The sequence below is a fragment of the Anabrus simplex genome, chromosome 7 (assembly GCF_040414725.1).
Source record: "Anabrus simplex isolate iqAnaSimp1 chromosome 7, ASM4041472v1, whole genome shotgun sequence".
Classification (NCBI taxonomy): Eukaryota; Metazoa; Arthropoda; class Insecta; order Orthoptera; family Tettigoniidae; genus Anabrus; species Anabrus simplex.
Window position 1 is genome coordinate 331321180 of NC_090271.1, and position 27189 is coordinate 331348368.

Consider the following 27189-nt stretch of genomic DNA (forward strand, 5'->3'; position numbering starts at 1 on the left):
GTACGGTATGTTTGGGCCAATTCACCCTTTGGAATTTTGGTACTTAAATAATGGTATTAAGTCTGACATTCAACGCACTTCTGTCATAGACCGTTTTGACTATTTTTTCTTCATATTGTGCATATTCCTACCAACATAAATTTTCCATCATCATCTCAACTAGTATTTTTTTGTTTGATTTGGTACCTGTTGGGAATAGCTTCTCAGTTCTATTGCAAATAGAGGATCGTGGAAGCGCTTATTTCATTGACAGAGGCTTACTGACAGGAAAGCATAGCAGTCTATAATTATGCACATTTCTATTTATTTAAGTACAGTACGTTCTTTGACATTATACAATGATACAAAGATTTTGTCTTGGAAACATTATAGATAAATTAGAAGGCCTACTATCAGCTAACATGATTAATAAAATAAATTTGCTGGATGTTTTTTTGAAACTCAGACTTTCTATCCATTTTTCTTATGGACTTACGGAAACTCACAAATAAAATAATACTTCGTTCCAGAACAAAGAGTGTCGTGGTATTGTCCTTGACGGTGCATGCACGCACAGAGTGTGTCGGCATGGCCTTTAGGATTACCAGGGGCCCAAATGTTGTAGCAGCAACTGCTCACTGGCTCCCCTGTAAGAGAACGGCTATTAATAACAATTATTTTAACTCACAGAATCTGAAAATTACAAGTACAATAAGTCATTCAACAATTGCGACGAAGCAAGTCCCGTGGTACAAATGGGATCACCGCTGAAACTCTGAAGGCCATCGGTGAGGAAGGGAAGGATGTAAAGTTTGATATGTGTAAGCAAATGTAAGGTACAGGGAAGTTGGCGGATGAGTAGTGCGTCAAATATTAAGTATAACTGATCCAAAAAAGTTATCCCTGTTAGACGCCTACAGTCCCTGAGTAGATGATATAGCAGATCTTCAGATCTTGGGAAACAGCGATTTCTTTACCTTCGGTATTAATTCAAAATAATACGAGATTAGATCCGGGTGGTATGGAGGATCGTCCTAGCATGAGGTGTTAGTGCCATGGTTTTATTGTTACCGTAGTCGGTTAGATGATCCCTTGTGTCGATACGGATGAATTTATGAGCGCCACTCCATTAATGTGGAAAAATTGTTGTATATACGACAGGAAAGCGAACCAGTGATTCTCGCGATAGTGGCAGCCACAGCACATGGACATGTCAGTTCAACGCCCTGCGCATCCACTTTGCGGTAACAAAAAGAAACAGGGGGAAATGTATAAGAAGCTTCCAAGCTGATTTACGTCACATTTGATATAGTTTTTCTCTATGGCTATAAAGTAATTTATATACCATAAATAACTGCTTTAAGTTCAGCGTAACATTTGTATCATTTCCGTTACGTGATAGAATGTAACATTTCATTATTAGGATTCGGGTTTACAGATTGAATGAAAGTGTTCGATCCGGGAATCGTGAAGAGTACGATGTGGATCAGTGAAATGACATATTGCGGAATGCGCAGTTCTGTGTACAGCTTTGGTACCTATAACAACGCCTGAATCATGCAATAGGCACCAATAACATATGATGCCGGTACACTTCTGGCTTTCACAACTTCGTCTAAACCGTTCATGCGTAATGTGTAACAACAGGGAGACAGAACAACGTCCACCATAATATCGTTCATTCAACCCGGTGTAACACTAGAACCGCGGCTAGGTCACGTTGACCCGTCAGTGATAGCGACATATTCGTTCGCGCAACTTCGCGTTGTGTGCGTCTTTTGTTTCTTCCTTTGTCATAGCTGGGCAACTGTGCACGCTATCTGTGTTGGAGGGGAAGCAGCTTTTGAAATCGGTTACATTATTCGTACCGGGCGAGTTGGCCGTGCGCGTAGAGGCGCGCGGCTGTGAGCTTGCATCCGGGAGATAGTAGGTTCGAATCCCACTATCGGCAGCCCTGAAAATGGTTTTCCGTGGTTTCCCATTTTCACACCAGGCAAATGCTGGGGCTGTACCTTAATTAAGGCCACGGCCGCTTCCTTCCAACTCCTAGGCCTTTCCTATCCCATCGTCGCCATAAGACCTATCTGTGTCGGCGCGACGTAAAGCCCCTAGCAAAAAAAAAAAAAAAAAAGAAACATTATTCGTGTCTGAGTACGCCCAGTGTTGACTGAAAACTTCACCATCGCTCGGTGAAATATAGTGTCAATGTGCATCATTTCTAGCAAGCTCTAGTAGTGACAATGCTGTTTATTATGGCTGTGCGTCTTCCAATGAAAGAGAAAGATATTATTGATATTCCGGACCATGAATTGCAGGGTGAGCCTTTGAACGTTACGTCTGGTGATAAAATATATCAACTTAGATATTGCCACAGATACTAAAATGTTATACTCATTCGGTAGGAACTGGATGTTAGTCTAGTGAATGATGTCGTATTTGGTAGAAATTCACACCATAATTTGTTCAGAGATCACCATGGCCCAACTTCACATGCAAAGCACCATGTGAATGAGACTTGCATCTGTGTTTGATAACTAATGATCACTGACAAAATGCTGAAACGTACTGTGGCATGCAATGAGACAGAATTTAAAAATTGAAGAACTCGAAGTTATACTGTTATTCGTACTATTGATGAGCAAATCTTTCCCTCTAAATAGTGGTGCAGATTTACATAGTTCATAGCCTCAAAACCAGACAAATACCGGTACAAGTACGTTGAAGTGCTGTATGTTACGAATGCTTTGCGTTACCTTGGAAGAGATGATACTAGACCCAATGGTGAACGTGTTGGTGAGTTTGTTGAAAAAGGAACTTACGGGACCTTGCATGAACAAAAGGAAGAAATAAAATACGCGACAGGTTCATTACATCCTTGTCTCTACCTGAAACCTTGAAAACCAGTTCAACTACACTTGTCGGTACTTACGAACAGACCAGGCGAGTTGGCCGTGCGGTTAGGGCCGCGCAGCTGTGAGCTTGCAACCGGGATATAGTGGGTTCGAACCTCGCTGTCGGCAGCTCTGAAGACAGTTTTCCGTGATTTCCCACTTTCACACCAGGCAAATGCTGGGGCTGCACCTTAATTAAGGCCACGGCTGCTTCCTTCCCATTCCTAAGCCTTTCCTATCCCATCGTCGCCACAAGACCTGTCTGTGCCGGTGCGACGTAAAGCAAATAACAAAAACAAAAAACCTTATAAGCAGATCTCGTACGAAAGTACCAGTCTCTGTCAAAAAGAGGCAAAGGAAAAGCTGTATACCATAAGCATATGCTACACTTAACGATCTATGAACAAAAACGTTCTTGTTCTGAGTACTGTGCATCCAGATGTTCAAATTGTGGGTGGTGAAGAGTAGAAACTTTTCAAACCATTTGCTTTACTTCCCACCGACACAGATGGGTCGTATGGTAACGATGGGATAGGAAAGGGCTGGGAGTGGGAAGGAATCGTCCGTGGCCTTAATTTGCCTGGTATTTGCCTGGTATGAAAATGGGAAACCATCTTCAGAGCTGCCGACGGTGGGGTCCGAACCCACTAGCTTCCGGATGCAAGCTCATAGCTGCGCGCCCCTAACCGCACAGCCAACTCTCCCGGTGAAAGAAAAAATCCAGGCACCATAACGTTTTATAACGGGTCTAAACATGGAGGAGAGATAGTGGATCAAATGTCCCCTAAGTACTCAGCGAAAGCACCATCTAGGCGATGGGCAGTTCACAGTTTAAAGTTTACTGGATTTGGCAGGAATAAATTCGTGGGTGGTGTACAATGCACTGGATGAGATTTAATTTAAGAGTGGAGAATTAATTCTGCAGCTGAGAGGAACTAACTGAAACTTATGCTGCAGGTAGGGCAGTCCTGAAGACATTCCTGACGGATAAGAGAACCGCACTCATCAAGTCGAGACTAACTGCACTGGAAACAAGGCATTTGTGAATTGCCATTCCTGCAGAAAAACAGTTTGTAGCACAAGCATAGCCAAAGACTACCACATTATGATCCTCATGTAATAATAGACTGTAAAGGCAGCAACGCATGTTCGAAATTTGTGCTGTACTTCGTGCTAAGTTTTTCATTTTCTGTTTAATACTAAATAAATATATTATAATACTCAAGACTTAATATTTAGTGATCAATACCTCCAATTCCTAATCAAAAGTCACATTAATATAAAGTGGGTCATAAGTGACCCATCCACGTTTCTAGGGGTGACCCAACCTCTCGCTGTTCTATTTACAAGCTATTCGTGAAATCCCTTGCTTGCAGGAGCACCAGATCTCACCTTCACAGAGGATGTGTGGGACTAAAATGTACTTCATCTGCCCCAGTCTTCGGCACTGATGAAAAACTTTCCAGTTTCACCACTATTAGAATTAGACATACGGCTGAATTCCTTCTAAAGGAAATCTACACCTCCAGAATTGTATCCATGCCAGAATTCAGGTCTTCATTACTGCAGACGTACTGAAACTGTCTTTGAAAACATCCATCAAGCTCACTCCACAGGCACGGACATGGTCGTAGGAGTGACTGTGTAATATACCAGGAGTAATAAAATGAAATACCCAACTTCCAAGCGATAATAGGAATCAAAACGAAAGTAATAGTCCGCCTCTGTGGTGTAGTGGTTAGCGTGATTAGCTGCCACCCCCGGAGGTCCGGGTTCGATTCCCGGCTCTGCCACGAAATTTGAAAAGTGGTACGAGGGCTGGAACGGGGTCCACTCAGCCTCGGGAGGTCAACTGAGTAGAGGTGGGTTCGATTCCCACCTCAGCCATCCTCGAAGTGGTTTTCCGTGGTTTCCCACTTCACCTCCAGGCGAATGCCAGGATGGTACCTAACTTAAGGCCACGGCCGCTTCCTTCCCTCATCCTTGCCTATCCCTTCCAATCTTCCCATCCCCCTACAAGGCCCCTGTTCACCATAGCAGGTGAGGCCTCCTGGGCGAGGTATTGGTCATACTCCCCAGTTGTATCCCCCGACCAAGAGTCTGAAGCTCCAGGACACTGCCCTTGAGGCGGTAGAGGTGGGATCCCTCGCTGAGTCCGAGGGAAAAGCCGAACCTGGAGGGTAAACAGATGATGATGATGATGATGATGACGAAAGTAATATATTTTATAACCATATAACGAACATATATAACTAAAATACGTTTCAAGGTGAATGTGAACGCAATTCAAGCTCGTTCTTCTGATCTCACTCCATCTGAGTGTTCAATTGAAGAGCCTGGTGCATGAGGCTCAATTTGAATTGAATAAGGAACTCGTACCTCTCAACAGCATATACGCGGAATCCTTAAACGCGTACTTCTGGCAGTGGTACGTCATTTTCAGAGCTTAAATTGAAGTAGCCCTTTCCCGCCCACATTTTCAGTCCGCTTAACCGCAGGTTTCAACTTATTATTTAGGAAAGAATGAAGCAGAGCGCATTATTTCAGACAAAGTTAAATATAATATAAACTACTTATCACAATGTATTCAAATTTTCAATTTTATTAGAAAGTATACGATAACTCCATAAGATTTTATTCCCTCTGAGCAAGCGTCTTGTTATTCTGTACCTATTGTACCAGAATATGGCTGTTTGAATGCTGCGTTGATATATTTGTAATTGGCTATATCACTGAATAGCTTGTCTCCCCCTGACATACGTAAAAAAATCTATTTCTTGTAATACTCTTTCCAAATTATGGACAGGTTCAACATCATCCATATGATCATTCGGAGTAAGGAAACGAAATGTTTGTGTTACCTGAAATGCCGCGGCATCCCATCAGGTCAGATTTATCGATAAGATATATGTTTTCACTGATGTCACTGTTATCACTAACATTATCTCAACGATTCTGTGTCACTTTCTGCGCCTATATTCAGGTCAGTTTCTATATCTGCAGTATTCAATCCCACCATGTTTACGAGCGAAACAGCTGACCTGCGCTCGCGGACGTTCGAAGACCGTTGCCTAGGCAACGCCAAGACAGATTATCGCTTTTCTTTTATTTCCTAAAGCTTGTAGATATTACTGCGTGTTCATAAATGCCTTATAAACAGTTCACTGCCGAAACGATACAAAACTATCGCGTAAATGGCAGACGTGTGCTGATAATGCAGCCGGGCGCTTTCGGGCGTTAAGGACCGGAAGGGAAAGTGAACAGGCGTGCGCTTTAGGGCGCGAAGGGCGGGAAAGAGGTAGGAAGCCGCACTTTTGAATATTCTTACTAATAACTACAATGGAAATGAAATATAATAGTGTAATTCACAACCACGTGAATAATTATATCAGTTATAACTCATTATCGTCTCCATACGGTATGAGAATTGAAATGTTTGTATTTCCATTTTCAGGGACGAATTTGTCATGGTTGTGTTTCCTTCGTGAGCAGTGTCACTTCTCGGTCTGTTGTATAGATTTTGTAACATTACCGATATCCACGCCCTCAGAGCCTTCTATGTATCTTACATCCTACCGATTAATGAATTGTCTCCCACGTGGTCTACCTCTTTACTCATTAATCTAAATTGCATTGACTGCGTGCAATCATTGTTCTGTGCCATTGTTAGAGTCAGGGTATCTCGCTGTCTGAACAGCAGCAGCAATCAGATAGCCTACTGGATAAGTTAAACCTTCGCTCGTTATCTACTTGCAGAAAGGTAGATGAGCTTAGATTCCTACAGTACATAACGCTGAACCTGTATCCTTCTTTTCCCTACATGTCCCCACTCGCAAAACCAGAATAAATCCACTCCTTCATATTCCATACTTCCTCCTCTCTCTTGTTCAAAGAACTTTATTTATCCTCATTCCAACCCTGATAAACTCTTTAGCTTCTGTCTGGAGCTTGGACGTTTTTCCTTCGTTTGCCTCCTTTAAATTAACATATTCCCTTCATATTCCGTTTCCTCTTCTCATTGCAGTCACTTCTATTATATATAAGGAAATACACTACCGCCCATTAATTTCAATACACCCTGGTGTTTGAGATTTGCAACACAAATCAAAAGTTATTTCTCACAAAAGATAATTATATTAACTTACACATATGTAATACAATCACAATCATTATATTTTACTTTCATCAGAGTATCCTTCTTTGGATTTAATGACTGCCTCACAAACTCGAGGCATGCGGTCGGTCTATCAGTTTTTGTAGGTACCGTGAATCTGTATGATTCCACACACCCTTAACAATATTCCAGAGATGTTCCTTGCTGGATATATTAACTTCCCTGATACGTCTGTCCACTTCATCCCAGACCATTTCAATGGGATTACAATCCGGGCTTTGGGACGGCCATACCATATATTTCAGTACTTTCTGTTTTTCCTTTGATGCAATGTAGTTCGTACAGGGTGCCGACCGATTTTTTGGGTCATTATCCTGTTGTAAGGTGAACCCATTCCCTATTAAGCACAATCCACTTTGTATTGCATGATACTGAAGTATGCGGTGGTACCGCTTCTGATCCATTCATACTTCTATTTTCACAATGTCACCAACACAATCTCCGGCAAAACATCCCCAAACCATAATAAAACCTATACCGTGTTTAACTGTAGGCAGAACACACTGCTGGGCTACCCTTTCCCATACAAATCGGCGAACAAATATTCTCCTTCTGGTTCCAAAAATCTCGAACTTCGATTCATCGGTGAATAACATCTTCATCCACTATTCGATGTCCAATTACGATGTTTTCTAGCCCATTCAAGTCTCTTCTGTTTATTTTATGGGCCTTAGAAGGGGTTTTCTTGCTGTGACACATCCTTTCAAGCCGGTTTCAATCAGTCTCCTTTTTACTGTTGGTATTGTTGTCGTGTTCATTTCTACCCATTCTGCACGAATTTGGGGCGCTGTTTTGAATCTATTTCTCTTACTGGTAATTCTGATATACTTATCATCACTTTTAGATGTTTTACGAGTTCGTCCTGGTCGTGGTATGTCCTTATTGCTACCTGTTGTCTTCTGGCGATGAAGGATGTATTGCACTCCCCCTATAGACACACTACACTGTTTCGCAATTTGCCGGATAGATAAACCTGCTTGGCTAAGTGCTACAACTGCAGCACGTTTTTCTATGGGTATCTCCACTCGTGGAGCCATACTAGCGATGTGCACACTTCAACTGTCACGAACGAACTGACATGCAGGAACCACATGTTACGAATCGTAGCAATGCTTGCCGTTCGCTGCAGATATCACATCACTACAGGGAACAACACAGGTGAGCCAAATGCGGCGTCCGTCGGCAAATAGGTAAACAAACATATCCGATAGGTACATTACGTTTATGTGCAAAACATTATTTGTTGGATACTATTGTATCTCGATGACCACAAAAAAATTCTTGACATTTGTACAACTGTTGTACTATTCCTTTGCTTCCTCAACCGTACCCACGGTATTAGACCTTACCTACGGAGAACTATATGTCAATTATTGGGTGTATTTCAATTAATGAGCCGTAGTGTATGTAGTTATTTTTTACTGAACTATACCGTTACGTATGTGGCATCTGTATTTATCTTACTGTGCCTAGCTAAACGTTCTTCTCAGTTTTAAATACTGCGTTAAGGGATGAAATTCCTTGGATCATTGTCTGCCGCCATACCGACTATCAGCAGCAGAAGTTAAACATAGGCATGAAAATAAAGGGCAACACCAAAAATAATTCTTTAAAGTAAACACTTACCATTACATAGGTTAAATCCAACAGTTACCCAGACACCATGAACCCAAAATAATTCCTGGCATGGCAATAAGTTGTTTTAGCACTACCAAGGAAAACAAGATGTTCATTGAGAACAAGGTACATAATATTTTATTCAATAAATAAGAGTAAAAGGGAGACATACTGAGTATGAAATTAAGGAAATGAACGCCCTCGAAATGAAACCATAAACTACTAAAAATCCAAATAAGGTGATGTATAAATTTAAGTGTTCGGCCGAACGAAAAGAAATAATAGATATTCTGTATTTCTAAACACCTCCAAGAAATTGAGCACTTGGTAACCTGTTTTACAATCCACCAGAAACAATATCTTTGCTTAAATTATTCTCTTCTAGAGTTTAAAACAATTTCTTTTTCTTACATTATTATTATTATTCTTGAACAGTAGCACCAACCATCACAGAGATTCCACCAGAATTCAGTTCATATCTTACTGCCAGAAAACGTAGTTAAACAAACCAACCGGAGGGTAGAATAAAATCAACCCCAGAAAATATAAAGAAGGGAAATTAAGAAGGAAAAGGCAAGAAAAACAAGTTAATACACCACCAGGATGTAGAGACCGCCCGACACAAATAATTAGAATACAACGTAAAGACCGAAATCCACCCAAAGAAAATAATAATAATAATAATAATAATAATAATAATAATAATAATAATAATAATAGTGGTGATCAACCCAACCGGTTACTATGGAAACGTAAATACGCCATGCGTCCATAGCAACCACCATATCAAAACAAGTACAACAATGGTACATATACAAGAGGAAAAGAAACCCCAAAAACATAATTAAAAAATGAACACTACAAGATAAAATAAATTAACCGGAATTAGAACGTGGCAGAAAAACATTTCACTGAAATTCAGGCGAAACCTCTCGTGCTCTATAATTTATAAACAGACTAGTTACCTTTCAAATTACACATACCGAAAACGTTAGATAAGTATATAAACCAATTTGCCTTTTCAAAACGAGAAGAAATACGAATCATAATTCTTATTTGAAGTAACCTTCTTAAACTTCATTAGGCACACTTTTCAGAAACAGTTAGGCGATATTATCAAGATACAATACGGGAACGCGATTTAATGAATACCCTAACTAAAATTAAAAGAAAGCGAAGATGGACGCTTTTAGAATTTCATACACCCGAAATCTTGTAACACGAAGTTTTGTACACCATATTCCGTAGAATCCAGAAATCAAAAGGGATACAATTGTGAAGAGACTTACATGCTGGTTCAAGCTGCAGAAACACGTTACTTACGTAGTAGAGGCTCAAGTACGTTACCACTTCCACAAGAAAAGTAAATAGATCAGAGGACGTTCAGTATTTTTAAACAAAAGGTTAAGAAGATTTTTGAGGGCGAGCCCTCACACAAATTCCACTTATCCAGGCTTCATATCGCATTTGGAAACCAAATGCCGGAGCGGAGTAAATACACATCCTTCCTCCATCATACACAAGGAACGACTCATGGCGGCCCACACCGATAATGTGCATGGCCCCACAGAGCAGAAAGGAGAGTCATAGACTCGCCCTCAAGAAGATACTACAACTTAGGGCACGTAATTTTACCAGACCCAGTTTAAGGATTCCAAGAGAAAATATTAAAGTAATATAATCTCAAGGTGACAATGACGAAGGTGGTATCAAATAAATAAAGAGGGCAAAGCCACGTAGAAAGTACTAGTTGAATACAAGACGGAAATAATTTCCGAATAACACAAATTTCAATAGCACGAATGCAGATTCGAAATATGGTTAGGGAGAGCTAAAACTCGTCACGCCCGTGACAATTGTAAGTACCTAGTGTTAACATAAGGAAAGATATTCATTGGGGTAAACACATAAATGGGATTGTAAATAAAGTGTACAGATTTCTGCACATGGTTATGAGGGTGTTTAGGGGTTGTAGTAAGGATGTAAAGGAGAGTGCATATAAGTCTATGGTAAGACCTCAACTAGAGAATGGTTCCAGTGTATGGGGCCCTCACAGGATTACTTGATTCAAGAAATGGAAAAAAATCCAAATAAAAGCAGCTCGATTTGTTATGGGTGATTCTCGTCAGAGGAATAGCGTTACCAAAATGCTGCAAAGTTTGGGCTGGGAAGACTTGAGCGAAAGGAGACGAGCTGCTTGACTAAGTGGTATGTTTCGAGCTGTCAGCGGAGGGATGGCGTGCAATGACATTAGTAGACGAATAAGTTTTAGTGGTGTCTTTAAAAGTAGGAAAGATCACAATATGAAGATAATGTTGGAATTCAAGAGGAAAAATTGGGGTAAATATTCGGTTAAAGGGAGGGGAGTTAGAGAGTGGAATAACTTACCAAGGGAGATGTTCAAAAAAATTTCAATTTATTTGCAATCATTTAAGAAAAGGCTAGGAAAACAACAAGTAGGGAATCTGCCACCTGGGCGACTTCCTAAATGCAGATGAGTATTGATTGATTGATTGATTGATTGATTGATTGATTGATTGATTGATTGATTGATTCTCTTCGTTTTACTTTCAATCTTTAATTTTCCTCGTTCTTTCCTTTTGCGTTTATGTATTATTGTTAAGTGTTGTGTCTGTACAGATATTTTATTAGTCTTTATTTTTTTCCGCTACTTTTGTCATTAGGTGATTTTCCTTCACTGCTCTTTCATTTTATTTTCTATGTTTGCATTGTGCTACTCCACTGTAAATATTTTTCATTGCGGAACTCTGGAATTCGGCTTCTCGCTGTTTTGGTTTCATAAATAAATAAATAAATAAATAAATAAATAAATAAATAAATAAATAAATAAATAAATAAATAAATAAATACATTTTCCGTCAGTTGGTATATTATGAGTAGATTCTTACCGGACAGTGTTCTGAATATCTTGTCTGAGTAGCGAATATGGATTCCAACATGGGAATAGGTATCAGCGTCACCTTTAACTGACGGTGAAAATCGGGCCAACATTTCTTGTACCACCTTTGCTTCTCTGTCCGTGTTGACGATAATCAGATGAGCGCCCTCCTCTTCACATGTAGCCCTAGCAGTTTCCCACGTGGCAGCGCTGGTGTGCAGCTTGTAATATCCCAAACCATTGACCACCTCGTAGCCCGGAGGCGGCACTAGTCCTTTACCTAGGAAATTAAAGGTACATTTAACACCACTATGAATCTAGAGTGCAGAAGGGTAAACTTACTCGTAACTATGACAACAGTTAGGCTGGTGTGGCATTACATGAAGAACTTAGCACATATTCAATACCCTCGTGTGACTATTATATCATTCGTGCCAGGGCGCAAGAGTACTTAGAGAAGACTTAGACCGATCAGAGCAAGTGGAAAATGTAGTTAAGAAATCGTGGAGATCGTTATATTTTTATGCAGATCTCAAAGAAGCTAATACTGGTGCTAAAAGAAAAGCTTGTAAATGTCTGGTAAGACCGATTTTCGAATATGGATCTGCGTGCATGGCGCAACAGCCCCGAACGGCCATGGCCTACCAAACGACCGCTGCTCAGCCCAATGGCCTGCAGTTTACGAGGTCAGCACAACGGATCTTCTCAGTCGTTTTTCTTGGCTTTCTAGACCGGGGCCGCTATTTAACCGTCAGATAGCTCCTCAATCGTAATCACATAGGCCGATTGAACCTCGAACCAGCCCTCAGATGCAGGTAAAAATCCCTGGTCTGGCCAGGAATCGAATCCGGGGCCTCGAGGTAAGAGGCAGGCATGCCACCCCTACACCGCGGGGACAGCTGGGAACCATACAGAGCAGGTTTAATCAATTGCCTAGAAAAAGTTCAAAGAAGAGCGGTGCGTTTCGTAAACGGGAGTAGGAGGAAAACCATTAATTGGGAAAGTCTTGAGTCTAGAAGAACTAGAGCTCGCCTGTGTGGTCTTATAAGAGCTCCACGGGAAGGGCTGCCTGGAGTAGTATTAGGAATAGCTTGGAACCTCCTTCGTACTTATTGAGAATTGATCACAAGCATAAAATTAGGGGCAGAACATACCATACGAATGTGGCCAAGAGAATTCCTTCGTAAAGAGGACCATAATGGATTGGAATAAATTACCTGCAGCAGTCTTTGATAGATTCCCTTCCGGTATTAAAGCGTGTATGAAGATCATTAGTGCTGGTCTAAAGTGAAAATAAAAGGTGAAAATAAAAGGTGTAAATAACGGACAATGAATTTGTGATTACTTACATATTTTTCAATGCCTGACTTTTTCTCACCTGTTCCTGTTATACAAAATTTGCGACATAAAATAATATTACATAAAATTTAAATTTTGTGCCCATAGTATTTTAGGATAAAAATAGAGTATGACTAAGTAGTATTGTAGTGTAGTAGTATAGCCTTATTGTCGTTAGTCCTTTGTGTATTATCCTGGACTATACTACTTTCCATTCATTTTTATTGCACATAGTATGCTCTTTTATTTTATCCTGTCCTTTTCACTTTTCCGTAAGGAATGGCAAAGGAGTGCAGGCGTAGAAACTTTGGGTGTGGCGAGGCATTGAGGAGTATGAGGGAGGAGTTGGAGAGTTTGAGGGAGATAATTAGAATTCTCTCAGAAGATAGGAAAGAAGGTAGGCCTCCCTCAATCTATGCACAGGATACAGTAGGTGTAAAAGAGGGATGGGACGGAACGGGGCGAATTGTAGGAAACAGGTGGTCTAATGTTCTAAGGGTAAGGAGATTGCAGGGTACGGCCTCTTTTCAGGATCAGAATTCAGGACAGGTGTCTGCGAGAAATCGGTACGGGTCACTGTACGTAGAGCAACAGAGGGAAGATGAGGAGCAGAGAACTGTTGCTGAGAAGTGTGGAAGTAGGGGGAAGGGTAAAGGTAGAAAAAGGGAAATGTAGAGTAGAGGATAGGAAAAGACAGGTGGAACAGGGTCATGGGAGAGAGAAAAGGGAGGAGGAAGTAGATTCTGCAGCTGTCAGGAGTGATAGGGCTGACCAGGAGGGGACGGTATCAAATGAGGTGGGTAGGATTGAGGCTCTCGTCATGGGGAATGCCATTGTTAGACATGTGGGGAAAGTGTATGGAGAAAAGGAACCCAGGGTAGAGTGTTATCCAGGAATTACGTTGAGGGAGATGTTGAGGAAAGTAGAAGAGAAGGAGGAGGGGAAGGAGAAGGTGGTAGTCGTTCACGTTGGTACCAACAACGTAAGGTAAGCTGCTATAAGTACCAACATAGTTGCGAATGTGTGGGACCTGGTAAATGCAGCACGGCTGAAGTTTAAGGAAGTGGAGATTGTTATCAGTGGAATACTGTGTAGGAGGGATACTGACTGGAGAGTAATTGGGGATTTAAACGAGACTATATTGTGGGTATTTGGGAATCTGGGAGTGAGATTTCTAAATTCTGATGGGTGGGTAGGAGATAGGGACCAGCACTTGGATGGCTTTAACTTAAACCGCACTAGAACGTATAAGTTAAGAAATTTATTTGGAAGGGGAATAGGGAGGTACATTCAGGGAAATGGGGTGGTCTAGGGAGCGGTGGTAAGGTTACAGGGATCCCGAAATCAAGTAGGGATGACATAAAAATGTTATTGTTGAACTGTAGAAGTATTGTAAAGGAAGGAATAGAATTAAATAATTTAATAGATTTATGCTTACCAGATATTGTAATAGGAGTTGAATCATGGCAGAGAAATGTTATAATGGATGCAAAACTTTTCTCACAGAACTGGAGTATGTATCGTAGAGATAGGGTAGGAATGGTGGGAGGGGAGTATTCATCGTGCTGAAAGAAGAATTTGTAAGTTAAAGATGACAAACATGAAATTCTAGGTGTAAAGGCCACTTCTGAAGATATAGGCAACCTGATGTCTTTGGAGTGTACAGACCAGGAAAGGGTAGAATAATTTAATAAGATAATCAGATATGCGGTAAATGACGTGGAAAGGAATATGATCGTAGCGGGTGATCTGAATTCATACCAAATGTCAATTGGGAAGGTAATATAGGAAAGACAGCTGATTCAGAAATTGATGGAACCAACTAGAGGGGAAAATATCCTGGACGTGGTGCTGGTAAAACCAGATGAGCTCTCTAGAGAAACCGAAGTAATAGATGGTATTAGCGATCATGAAGCTGTTTCTGTCATAGTTAAAAATAAATGTGATAGAACGGAAGGCCTTACAAGTAGGACTGTTATGCAGTACAATATGGCTGATAAAGCACGCATGAAGGAGTTTAAAAAAAGTAACTATGATCGGTGGACAGCGGCAAATTAAAATGCAAACGGACACTGGGATGGGTTTAAAGCAGTTGTTGATGAATGTGAAAATAGGTTTGTACCGGTTCCTATAAAGGTGGTGAGGAATGGTAAAGACCCGCCTTATAATAATAGAGAAGTAAAGAGACTAAGAAGGAGGTGCAGATTTAAAAAAATAGTGTTAGAAATGACTGTGGAAGTAAGGAGAAATTGAAGGAAATTACTAGGAAATTGAATCTGGCAATGAAGTCAGCTAAGGATAACATGGTGGTAAGCATGGAAAATTCATACAACTCATACAAATTTTAGTGAAAAATGTAAGGATATGTATAGGTACTTTAAGGCAGAAACAGATTCCAAGAAGGACATTCCAGTAATCAGTAATGAACAAGGGGAGTGTGTGTGTGTGAGGATCTTCAAAAGGCAGAAGTATTCAGTTAGGAGTATGTAAAGATTGTTTGTTACAAGAATAATGTCCATATAGAGGAGCTGACTAATGCTAAAGAAGTATTAAAATTTACATATGATAACAATAACATTTACAATAATATACAAACTTGAAAACTAGAAAATCGGCTGGAATTGATAAGATTTCTGGGGATATACTAAAGACAATGGGTTGGGGTATAGTACCACATCAGAAGTACTTACTTACGTACTTACTTGATTAATGTTTGCATGAAGGACCTATACCAAATGAATGGAGAGTTGCTATAGTCGCCCCTGTGTATAAAGGAACGGCTGATAGACATAAAACTGAAAAGTACAGGCCTGTAAGTTTGACATGTGTTGCATGTAAGCTTCGGGAAGGCAATCTTTCTGATTATATTAGACATGTTTGTGAAATTAATACCTGGTTCGATAAAAGGCAGTTTGGTTTAAGGAAAGGTTATTCCACTGAAGCTCAACTTGTAGGAATCCAGTAAGGTATAGCAGATATCTTGGATTCAGGTGGTCAAAGGGACTGTATAGCGATTGACCTGTCTAAAGCATTTGATAGGGTGGATCATGGGAGACTACTGGCAAAAATGAGTGCATTTGTACTAGACAAAAGAGTGACTGAATGGGTTGCTATATTTCTAGAAAATAGATCTCAGAGAATAAGAGTAGGTGAAGCTTTATCCGACCCTGTAATAATTAAGGGGGGAATTCCTCAAGGCAGTATTGTTGGACCTCTATGTTTTCTTGTATATATAAATGATATGAGTAAAGTCCGGCTCCATGGCTAAATGGTTAGCGTGCTGGCCTTTTATCACAGGGGTCCCGGGTTCGATTCCCGGCAGGGTCGGGAATTTTAACCAACATTGGTTAATATCCTTGTTGAGTGTATGTGTTGTCTTCATCATCATTTCATCCTCATCACGGCCCGCAGGTTGCCTACGGGAGTCAAATCAAAACCCCTGCACCTGACGGGCCGAATCCGTCCTGGGATCTCCCGGCACTAAAAGCCATCCGCCATTTCATTACATATGAGTTAAGAAGTGGAATCAGAGATAAGGCTTTTTGCGGATAGTGTTATTCTGTGTAAAGTAATAAGTAAGATACAAGATTGTGAGCAACTGCAAAATGACTTTGATAATATTGTTAGATGGACAGCAGGCAATGGTATGATGACAAATGGGGTTAAAAGTCAGGCTGTGAGTTTTACAAATAGGAAAAGTCCTCTTTGTTTTAATTACTGCGTTGATAGGGTGAAAGTTCCTTTTGGGGATCATTGTAAGTATCTACGTGTTAATATAAGGAAAGATCTTATTTGGGGTAATCACATAAATGGGATTGTGAATAAAGGGTACAGATCTCTGCACATGGTTATGAGGGTGTTTAGGGGTTTTAGTAAGGATGTAAAGTCTCTGGTAAGACCCCTACTAGTGTATGAGACCCTCACCAGGATTACTTGATTCATGAACTGGAAAAGATTCAAAGAAAAGCAGCTCGATTTGTTCTGGGTAATTTCCGACAAAAGAGTAGCCTTACAAAAATGTTTCAAAATTTGGGCTGGGAAGAATTGGGAGAAGGAAGACGAGCTGCTCGACTAAGTGGTATGTTCCAAGCTGCCAGCGGAGAGATGGCTTGGAATGACATTAGTAAGGGAATAAGTTTGATTGGCGTCTTGAATAGTAAAAAAGATGAAAAGTTCACAATATGAAGATAAAGTTGGAATTCAAGAGTACCAATTTGGGCAAATATTCGTTTATAAGAAGGGGAGTTAGGGATTGGAATACCTTACAAATGGAAATGTTCAATAAATTTCCAATTTCTCTGAAATCATTTAAGAAAAGGGTAGGAAACAACAAATAGGGAATCTGCCACCTGGACGAGTGCCCTAAATGCAGATAAGTATTGATTTGATTGATTGATTGATTGATTGATTGATTGATTGATTGATTGATTGATTGATTGATTGATTGATTGATTGATTGATTGATTGATTGATTGATTGATTGATTGATTGATTGATTGATTGATTGATTGATTGATTGATTGATTGATTGATTGATTGATTGATTGATTGATTGATTGATTGATTGATTGATTGATTGATTGATTGATTGATTGATTGATTGATTGATTGATTGATTGATTGATTGATTGATTGATTGATTGATTGATTGATTGATTGATTGTCAGCACTAGTGGATGGAGTTACATGCCTTCATCCTGGAGTTAGAATGCTAAACTAGTAGTATTTCCTGTAATATTTCCTTTCCATGGAATTGCTTGTTGTACTCTGTTGTTGTTGTTGTTGTTGTTGTTGTTGTTGTTATCGTTGTTGGGTAAATATGTTTTAACTTTTTTATCACACTACTGGAAATGATCATTGGCACCGAGATATTTTCCAACTGCTGTGTATTTGTCATATGTTCTAATAATAATAATAAGATTAGCGCCGGTCTGAGTGGCTCAGACGGTTCAGGCGCTGTGGCCTTCTGGCCTCAAGTAGTCAGGTTCGATCCTGGCTCAGAGCGGTGGTATTTGAAGGTGCTCAAATACGTCAACCTCGTGTCGATAGATTTACTGGCACGTGAAAGATCTCCTGCTGCAGTACATTCCGCCACCTTGGTGTCTCCGAAAACCGTAAAAGTGGTTGGTAGGACGCAATATTATTAATGAAATAATTCGTGCTAATAGGGCCATAATAGTAAAACTCACTGATTTAATATTCAACGTTTAGCAGAAAAACGATTGTTAAAATATGAAAATAGTTTTGAAATAATTAATTGATTTCAAACAGTCTAAAACTATACTGTTTCTGTTATTTTAAACTTCAAAGTTATGTCTTCAAATACAGCTACTTTTGACTTATTCTCTTTTGCCCTGGCACGAAAGATTTATTAATTTGAACAAACCTTCGTTGTGGTGTCTGAATTCATGCGTGTGTGTGTGTGTGTGTGTGTGTGTGTGTGTGTGCGCATGATGGTCGTAACTTGTCTTAATGTGTGCCATTACAAGGGATATTTTCTGTAGAATTTTGCGTTCCTCCGTACCGTACCATCGTGATTCATTTCGCCATGTAAATGAACCCTTGTAGAAATTCTGGGTGTTAATTTGACTAAATTCTTTGGGAATCCTAAACTACATTCTGCGATACATCTACCTGTACGCATAAAGTCTGGAAGTATGATTACTGACGCAACCTTCAGCGTCCATTCTTCTACGCCGTAAAGCAACGTGAAAGAGTTTTAAATCGGCGGTCCTGATTGCTTCAAACATATTTTAATTTTAAAAACACACGTTTTACAAATCTGCTTATAGTTTGGATTTATGTATCCGGGTATATTCGTCTGTTAGGAAGTATCTTAGAAACTTTAAATGACATTGTCCCATAGTGTTTCCATCCAGGGTGATAACAGCGTTGGTGATTATTTGCTTCAAGATTGAAAGTTAGCTCCCACAATGTCCCATTCCAATTTATGTCTGTGACAATATCGAAGATGGAAACGTAGGGGTGGTATTGAGTAATTACTAAAGCGAGGATTTGAAAATGAAAACCTACAACCTGTTTTCCAGTCCTTGACCGGGTCAGGGATGTAATGAATGAATCAGATATAGGCTGATAGTAGGATGGGGTCGCCACTCCCAAAGTGATTTATATTAATGAGTGATAGATGCTATGAAATGAGAATGGAGGCTGTTGCTGGAATGAAAGACGACAGGGAAAACCGGAGTACCCGGAGAAAAACCTGTCCCGTCTCCGCTTTGTCCAGCACAAATCTCACATGGATTGACCGGAATTTGAACCACGGTATCCAGCGGTGGGAGGCCGACGCGCTGCCGTCTGAGCCACGGAGGCTCCTAAAGCGAGGATTTATTGGCACTAAAAGTACACAAAATAGACAGGCAAATATGCAGTTAAAGTTCGCAAAATACGCTCTAAAATGGCAAAAATAGGGATTAAAAACCAACCAGAATACACCATCTCCTTTGCATTTAAAATCACACAGCATTGTGAATCATGCCACTTTGGTCTGAGGTAAAGGTTTTACGCCAAGGAACAAGTTGTCACCGAAATCAGGAAAAACATTAAAGTAAGAAGAAAGTTTTCTTTAGTCCGGCCCCGCGGTGTAGGGGGCAACGCGTCCGCCTGTCACCCGGCGGCCCCGGGTTGGATTCCCGGCTGGGCCAGGGATTTTTAATTGTAAATGATTAATATCCCTGACCAGGGGACTGGGTGTTTATGTCGTCCTTAATGTTCCTTTCCTCACATTCCACACTCTACACTTCCGCAATTCCAATTATACGCAGGTTCATATCATATGGTGCAAGTAGGGGACAAAATATCTCTATAGGTCGACACCACCAACAAATAGCATTTAAAAACATATCTTTACCAGACAATAATGATGTCAACAGCACACTTCAAATGGATCTCAGTCAGCACATGTTACTAGGTGTATGCGTAGGTCCTTCCCGGTTTCAGTAAGAGATGGCGCCAGCGAACAGTACGCAGCGTATGAATTTGAAACATATGTCAGTTTGTTCGTCTGACATTAACCTACCAACACACATAAGTTGAGTCCGCTAAACACTAGCGCCTGTGTTGTATTGTTCAGTGACCACGTCGACGTTTGTGCTTGAAAAAGAACACATGCGGTACGCATTGCTTTTTTTATTTAATAAAACGAGAAATGCTGAGGGAAGTCATCCTTTGCTGGTAGTGTAACGGTTCAAATCCCGTTACAAGGTGATATCTGTATTTTTATTGTTATTATTATTATTGTATAATTATTATTATGTCCATACTATCATTATTTTTTCTGTGAGATTACTATTATTGTATTATCATTCTTGTTCAATTCTATTCTGCAATGCTTGTCGCTTGCGTGATTGTAGTTAATTGTATGCATATATACGTGTGTGTAGATTAACACTAAATACATGTACAGTAAAGAGTTGCTGTATGTCAGATGTGGATGTGACATTGCTACATTGTGCAATACTGCTGGAGTAAATGCAGAGTCATCGCTAAGTCATGGCTACGTCATCGTGAGCATTTAGCGATGAGCTCAGTTTCTTTGAGTTTCCTAGGGAGCCCCGGGCTATTTCACCATTGTATGTAATATCTGTCGCGAGGTGGGAGTAGATAATAGTTATTTCTGAAGATTACGTAGGTGCGTCAACCTAACGTCTATAAAAGGTGGCTGTATCTTGTAGCGTCAGTCATTATTCTACTGGAAGGAGAGGCCACAGTTGGCCATTAAGTGAATTAGATGGAGTGGCCTCAGTCAGTCAACGGGTGTCATTAGTTAAACGGAAGGTGAAGAGAGAAGAAGTGGATGGTGAACAGTGATGGAGTCATAGAAGGATACACTTGCAATGATATCATACCATGCAGACTTACAAAGAATTCATATGATATGGAGAAGAAGCAGTCACATGGATACATCACCAAATTAGACGTGACACATCTACAGTAAACACCAGATCTAAGGAATACGTCGTAATTACACTCAAAGTGTTGAAGGTACAGTCAAGTGAACCAGTGAGGGATATATTTTGTATAAATTGTTAAATGTCAGGTCAAGAAGAATTCAAATTGATGCCTAGTTTATTTCAGTTGCAGTGTCATAATTTCATATTTTCATCTGTTTTATCGCAACAAGAGTTACTATTTTTATATACAATTTCAAGAATATATTTTGTTCTATCAAATTAATATTTCGTTTCATTTATACAGTAAAATTTCTTAACCTCAAATTTAATGGGGAAACCGAACGCCAATCCCCTTTTCCCAGAACTTATATGGTATGTTGTCAAAAGTAAGCTTATTACCCCACACCCTAGAGATAGTCAAGATTCTCATTCTATTATTGCTGCACTGAGTGGTAACTGGCACCCATCAAGTAACGTATGTATAAGTAAGCAGGTAAGAAGTAAGTGTGAGTACAAGGTTCGACGATTGTGTATTTTATAATAATGAATATTAATTTTCATAATTTCCATTTTAAATACAGATATTTCAGATTTTTCAATTAAAATTCAGATTAGTGTGTTTTCAAGTAAGTTAACGAGTCAGGAACTTTCACAGTAGAAACATATGGTGAACACGTCCCATCCATTAGAATATGTGAGACATGGTTTCGACGATTTAAACAAGGTGATTTCACAGTTCGCGCTCTGGTAGACCACAAAAGTGCGAAGACCCGCAATTTCAGGCGTAACTGGATGATGACTCAACTCAAACTCAACAGGAGACGTTTACGAGTAATGGGGAAGGTCAGTAAACTCCATAAATGGGTCCCACGCGATTTGTATGAACGGCAAATGGAAAATCGCAAGGTCAGTTGTGAAATGCTGCTTCAACGCCACGAAATAAAATCAATTCTGTACCGAATTGTGACGGCTGACGAAAAAGGAATTTATTTTGAAAGCACGCAGCGGAGGAAATAGTGGCTGTCACCTGGCGAAGCCGGACATTCAACACCAAGGCCAAATCGCTTCGCCAAGAAGACCATGCTTTGTGTCTGGTGGGACCAGAGCGGTATTTTATATTGAAATGAAATGGCGTATGGCTTTTAGTGCCGGGAAAGTCCATGGACAAGTTCGGCTCGCCGGTTGCAGGTCTTTTGAGTTGACCCCCGTAGGCGACCTGCGCTTCGTGATGAGGATAAAATGACGATGAAGACGACACATACACCCAGACCCCATATCAGCGGAATTAACCAATAATGGTTAAAATTCCCGACCCTGACGGGAATCGAACCTGGGACCCCAGTGACCAAAGGCCAGTACGCTAACCATTTAGCCATGGAGCTGGACAATGTGTATTATTAACTCTTGAAGCCCGGCGAAACCGTTAATGCACAACGCTATCGCAAACAAATGATTAATTTAAATCACGCATTGATCGAAAGACGACCGGAATGGACCAGAAGACATGGCAAAATGATTTAGTTGCACGACAATGAGCCGTCTCCCACAGCAAAACCAGTGAAAGACACCTTGAAATCGCTTCGATGGGACATCCTTTCGCACCCGCCGTACTGCCCCGACCTGGCTCCATCTATCACCTCTTCGCACCAATGGGGCACACGCTCGCAGAGCAGCACGTCAGCAATTTCTAGGAAGTTGGAAGATGGCTCGACGAATGGCTTGCCGCAAAAGACGTTTTTATCTGGCGTGGAATTCATAACTTACCTGAAAGATCGGCGAAGTGTGTAGAAGCCGACGGCCAATATCTTGAATTATCAAAAAATGAATTTCCCTTGAAAATACGTGTTTTCTTTACCACAAACACCGACTAAAACGTATGCATACAGCTGGTACTCAGGACAGCAGATATGTTTCCAAATTTTAAACAGTATAATTTAGTCTGTTGTCGGTTAATATATTTTGAAATTGAGAAAATGACTTTCCACTTCACATGAGGTCAGAGGACAGTATGTAAGATGAGCTATCTCTGCTGGAATGGAAATTGGCGGTGGCGCTACGTCTTTCCCTTCGATAACAGATGCAATGGTCAAGGCAGCCTTGCAGCCGAGATTCTCCTGCATTACACTGCGAAATTTGGCACTAATCTCGTCTCCCATCTCTCCATTTATGTTAACAGTAGTCGCCTCCACCTTACGAACAATCCCTACAGCCTCCACAAGAGGAAACTTTCCCTCGCACAGCTGCTTTAATTTGGAAGGTAGCTGTTCGCACTTGGAAGGAATGTACGTGAGACCGCTGAAAATCTTGGGGTTGGCCAGTGCAGGGCGCAGACTAAAGGTCAGCTCGCTCAAACCAGAATGCGACGACAGGAAGGGCGCTGTTGTCCTTAAATATCACTTAAGTGCCTGTCGTTAATAGCTACCGGTAATGAATGCCTGCTTACAGAGGCTATCTGTTAAAGAAAATTAACAAAGTAGAGATGGGTGGAAAATACGATTTAAAACTTGTCGTTTTGGGCACTTAACATGCAACTTTCCTCAAAATAGGCATTAATGCTCCAAATAGCCATTTATTGGACTGTAGAACCCATGTATTTAATTCTCAAATCGACTGAAAGAGATTTTAGACTTATGAGTCTACAATTCTGGTTGAGGTCCGGCTCCATGTCTAAATGGTTAGCGTGCTGGCCTTTGGTCACAGGGGTCCCGGTTTCGATTCCCGGCAGGATCTGGAATTTTAACCATCATTGGTTAATTTCGCTGGCAAGGGGGCAGGGTGTATTTGTCGTCTTCATCATAATTTCATCCACATCACGACGCGCAGGTCACCTACGGGAGTCAAATCAAACGACTTGCACCTGGTGAGCCGAACTTGTCCTCCGACACTCCCGGCACTATATATATATCAATTTTAATACGTAAAATAACAGATTCCATCAAATAAATGTAAAGTGCATTTTATGACATATAGTGACTGATTGCTTAAGTTTAGAAAAAATATGTACCATACTTACTAATAACTTGTGCAGATATTTTAATCCTCTCAGAATCAGAACAGAGCGTTACATCTTGCGCCAAATTAAACTCCAGGTCTGCCACTCTACGTTTGTTGGACAATACACCCAGCTTCTTCTCATTAATAACTTCCATCTACAACACGTAACAGTAATCACACTAGAAAATATTCTGCAAATAAGTAACATGCATTAACATATCTAGTAAGGAATACTACTACTACTACTACTACTACTACTACTACTACTAATAATAATAATAATAATTATTATTATTATTATTATTATTATTATTATTATATGGACTCTGATAACGTATTCAGGCATTTTAATTTGACGACATTTAGGCTCCTTGCACATCAGTTTAGGCATTCCTAATTATTCATGCGATGGTAGAGTCAACTGGATGTCTGTTTCCGACGTGTAGCTGAATTTAATTAATTTTGTCAGTTAAGTACCAAATGTATCACCATAAATCTTCTACATGCTTAAATCGAACGACGTAAATTTTTGAAGGTAAATTTCTCCACTCCCTCAAAATCCAATTACCCCTGCCAGGTGTGAAACAGCGATTTTGGTATCCAGACGCCAACATTCAACCACTGATCCACAGGGGAGCAAAAATAATCAATGTTATTATTATTATTATTGTTATTATTATTATTATTATTACTATTCAGCATAAATAATTTAAATCTTGTCTCATTAGTTGAATGGTCAGCGTTGAAACCGGGTTCGATTCCCGGCCCGGTCGGGAATTTTAACCGCATCTGATTTATTCTTCTGACCTGGGGACTGTGTTTTGTATTTGTTCCAACACCTTCCTCTTCTTATTCAGAGAACATACTACACTACCAACCACCTCAGAAACAAGCAATACAGGGTAGTCGTCAGGAAGGGCATTCGACCGTAAAACACAACCAAACCCACCTGTGCGACACACTTCGCACCCACGATCCCACATACGTGGGAAGAGCGGTGGAAGAAGAGGAAGAAGAACAACAACTTAAATCTTCGGTCACTGTAGAGTTCACTGTAAGGGAAGCTTTTCAACTCTCTCAACGCTGTCGTTGTTTGATCATGAAGAGAAACCACCGATGGCAGCTTAATTCGAATATACAATCATAGGAATAGGACAACAATGAAAGAACTGCTCCGATTAGGTAGCCAGTGCTAATATTATAATTCTTTTTACGTCAGTTTGTCACAGACAGATTCTTTAGGGATGTGGGATAGGATCTGCAAAAATAACCTGCAGAAAATTGTGAGATGGACAGCAAGTGTATTTTTGAGAGGCAATGATGTAAACTGCTTTAAACTCTTCTGGAAAATCATGCATTTTGAATTGCACTCACTTCTTGATTGTTCATATCCTTTCCGTACCTACGCACCTCTGATTTTACGTGGAATCCGAACCAACGGGTTGAGACAGTCATATATTGATTGGAGTTGGATCCTCAGTCCCCTTGCTAATAAATCTTAGGCGATGTAATTTGGCTACTAGGATGCAGTCTTGCAAAGGAACTGATAAAAGGACCAAACAAGAAGCATACTAAAGAACTGTTGAAACTCAGTAGAGAAAATATAAGATGGGTAGTAGGACTGTTGACAAGACAATGCCATCTGAAAAAACACCTACATAGAATTGGAGTAATAAGAGACAACATATGTAGGAAATGTAATAAAGCAGAGGAATCAGCTGAACACATACTTTTCGAATGTGAGGTGCTGGGTAGAATCAGACTTTCCACTCTAGGACTACCAGGTGAAGAGAGAGAGAAAAAATCCAAGAAGACCCAATAAGAACAACCTGCAGCTTTGTGAAGGTGGCAGCTATATCTAGGTGGGAATGAAGGAAAAGCATGGTAGCAAAATATCTTAGAGGTCGACGCTAATTAGGAACTAATATTTAGAGGCCCCATGAAGAAGAAGAAGGACAAGAATTTGGCTACTACGCCATTCTCGGAAACGTTGTTTCTCTTTCTGTATTGTCAATGTAGTAGTGTACATAAATTTCTCGTTGCTACCTTATCCTCTGTTTAAATTTAAAGCAGTGTGTTTGTTATTTACAAGTACCATTCTTTAGCATTCATGTACATAACTCTAGTTCGTCAATTCATATTTCTACCGGAGATTTCTTTGTACCTATACACTGATAGCAATTTAAAAACAGATACCAGACTAGTAATGTGTAGTACCACCTTTCACAGTGGTGAACGCAGTTACGTGGCGTAGCATGGACTGAATAAGGCGTCGAAGGTGTTGGGGAATCATACTTATCCATACCCGTATTACACCCTCACATGCAGCACGCGGATCCTTATTGATAGTACCTCAGTGGCTTTCACTAGGATTGAGGTCAGGTGACCTTCGTGAGTAGACAAGATGGGTCGGTGCATTGTCTTGCGACTGGGTGCAGGAGGCGAGCAAATGGGTGGACATGAGCAGATTGCAGGGACGTTGGCAGACATACATTGACCACAGAAAGTATTCGTACACCTATGGAATGTGAGAGAACATCATTATCGCATACGAGCTGAAGTTAGATTTATAAAAGACATAACGATAGACATCAGATATACACGCTGAACATACAGATCGTTTAAAAATATAACATGATCGGCACGATACTGTATACAGACTGTAGATCGTACCGCCAAGAAAGTATTCGTACAGTTCGGATGTGTTGTCTTTGTGATTGGTTAAACCAGTTGTCGCACAGGTTTACGCCGCTGTGCCTGCAGAAGGGGTTGTTGTTATCCCTTCAGTCATCACTGTGCTGTCGTTGCCGCAAGGTTATTTAGTATGGGGCGAAAGAAGACGGAACTTTCAGTGAGTCAACGAGAGAATATAGTGTTACTGTATAAACAAGGTGAAAGTTATCGTCAAGCTGGAATACCACTCGGCATTAGCTTTACAACGGTGAGTTCAATAGTTAATAAATACGAGCACAGCGGACATACAGAAAACAAACCCAGATCTGGTCGTCCAAAAGTGCTGACAGTACGGGAGCGACACATTATTGTGCATTCGGCACGGAAGGAACCACTCCGGAGTGCTGCATCCATTGCTATAGAACTCCCTTCAAGGTCCAACAAAACGGTGAATGTGGAAACTATAAGGAATGTATTGCACAGTACGAACCTGCGCAGTAGATGTCCACAAAAGAAGCCACTTATAAGTGGAAGAAATAATCAGAAGCACCTGCAGTTCGCGAAAGAGTATTGTGAAAACACAATGGATTTTGGAACACTGTTTTTTTCTGATGAAGCTAAGTTTACACAGTTTGGAAGTGGTAGAAGCAGCAAGGTATGGCGGAAGCCAAACACGGAACTTGAACCTCAACACGTAATACCCACGGTAAACGC

At 40.5% G+C, this 27189-nt stretch overlaps 1 protein-coding gene across 1 annotated transcript in view; it reads right to left on the reverse strand.

The window, feature by feature from the left end:
• Positions 1–272: 272 nt before the first annotated feature.
• The window catches only part of LOC136877153 (hemolymph lipopolysaccharide-binding protein), a 35136-nt gene continuing 8219 nt past the window's right edge, over positions 273–27189 (reverse strand). Inside the window, exons 3-5 of the mRNA XM_067150963.2 lie at positions 23822–23957; positions 11571–11840; positions 273–626 (exon numbers count right to left, since the gene is read on the reverse strand). Of these exons, the coding sequence (XP_067007064.2) occupies positions 472–626; positions 11571–11840; positions 23822–23957 (561 nt within the window). The 3' untranslated portion in view covers positions 273–471. The remainder of the gene's footprint in view (positions 627–11570; positions 11841–23821; positions 23958–27189) is intronic.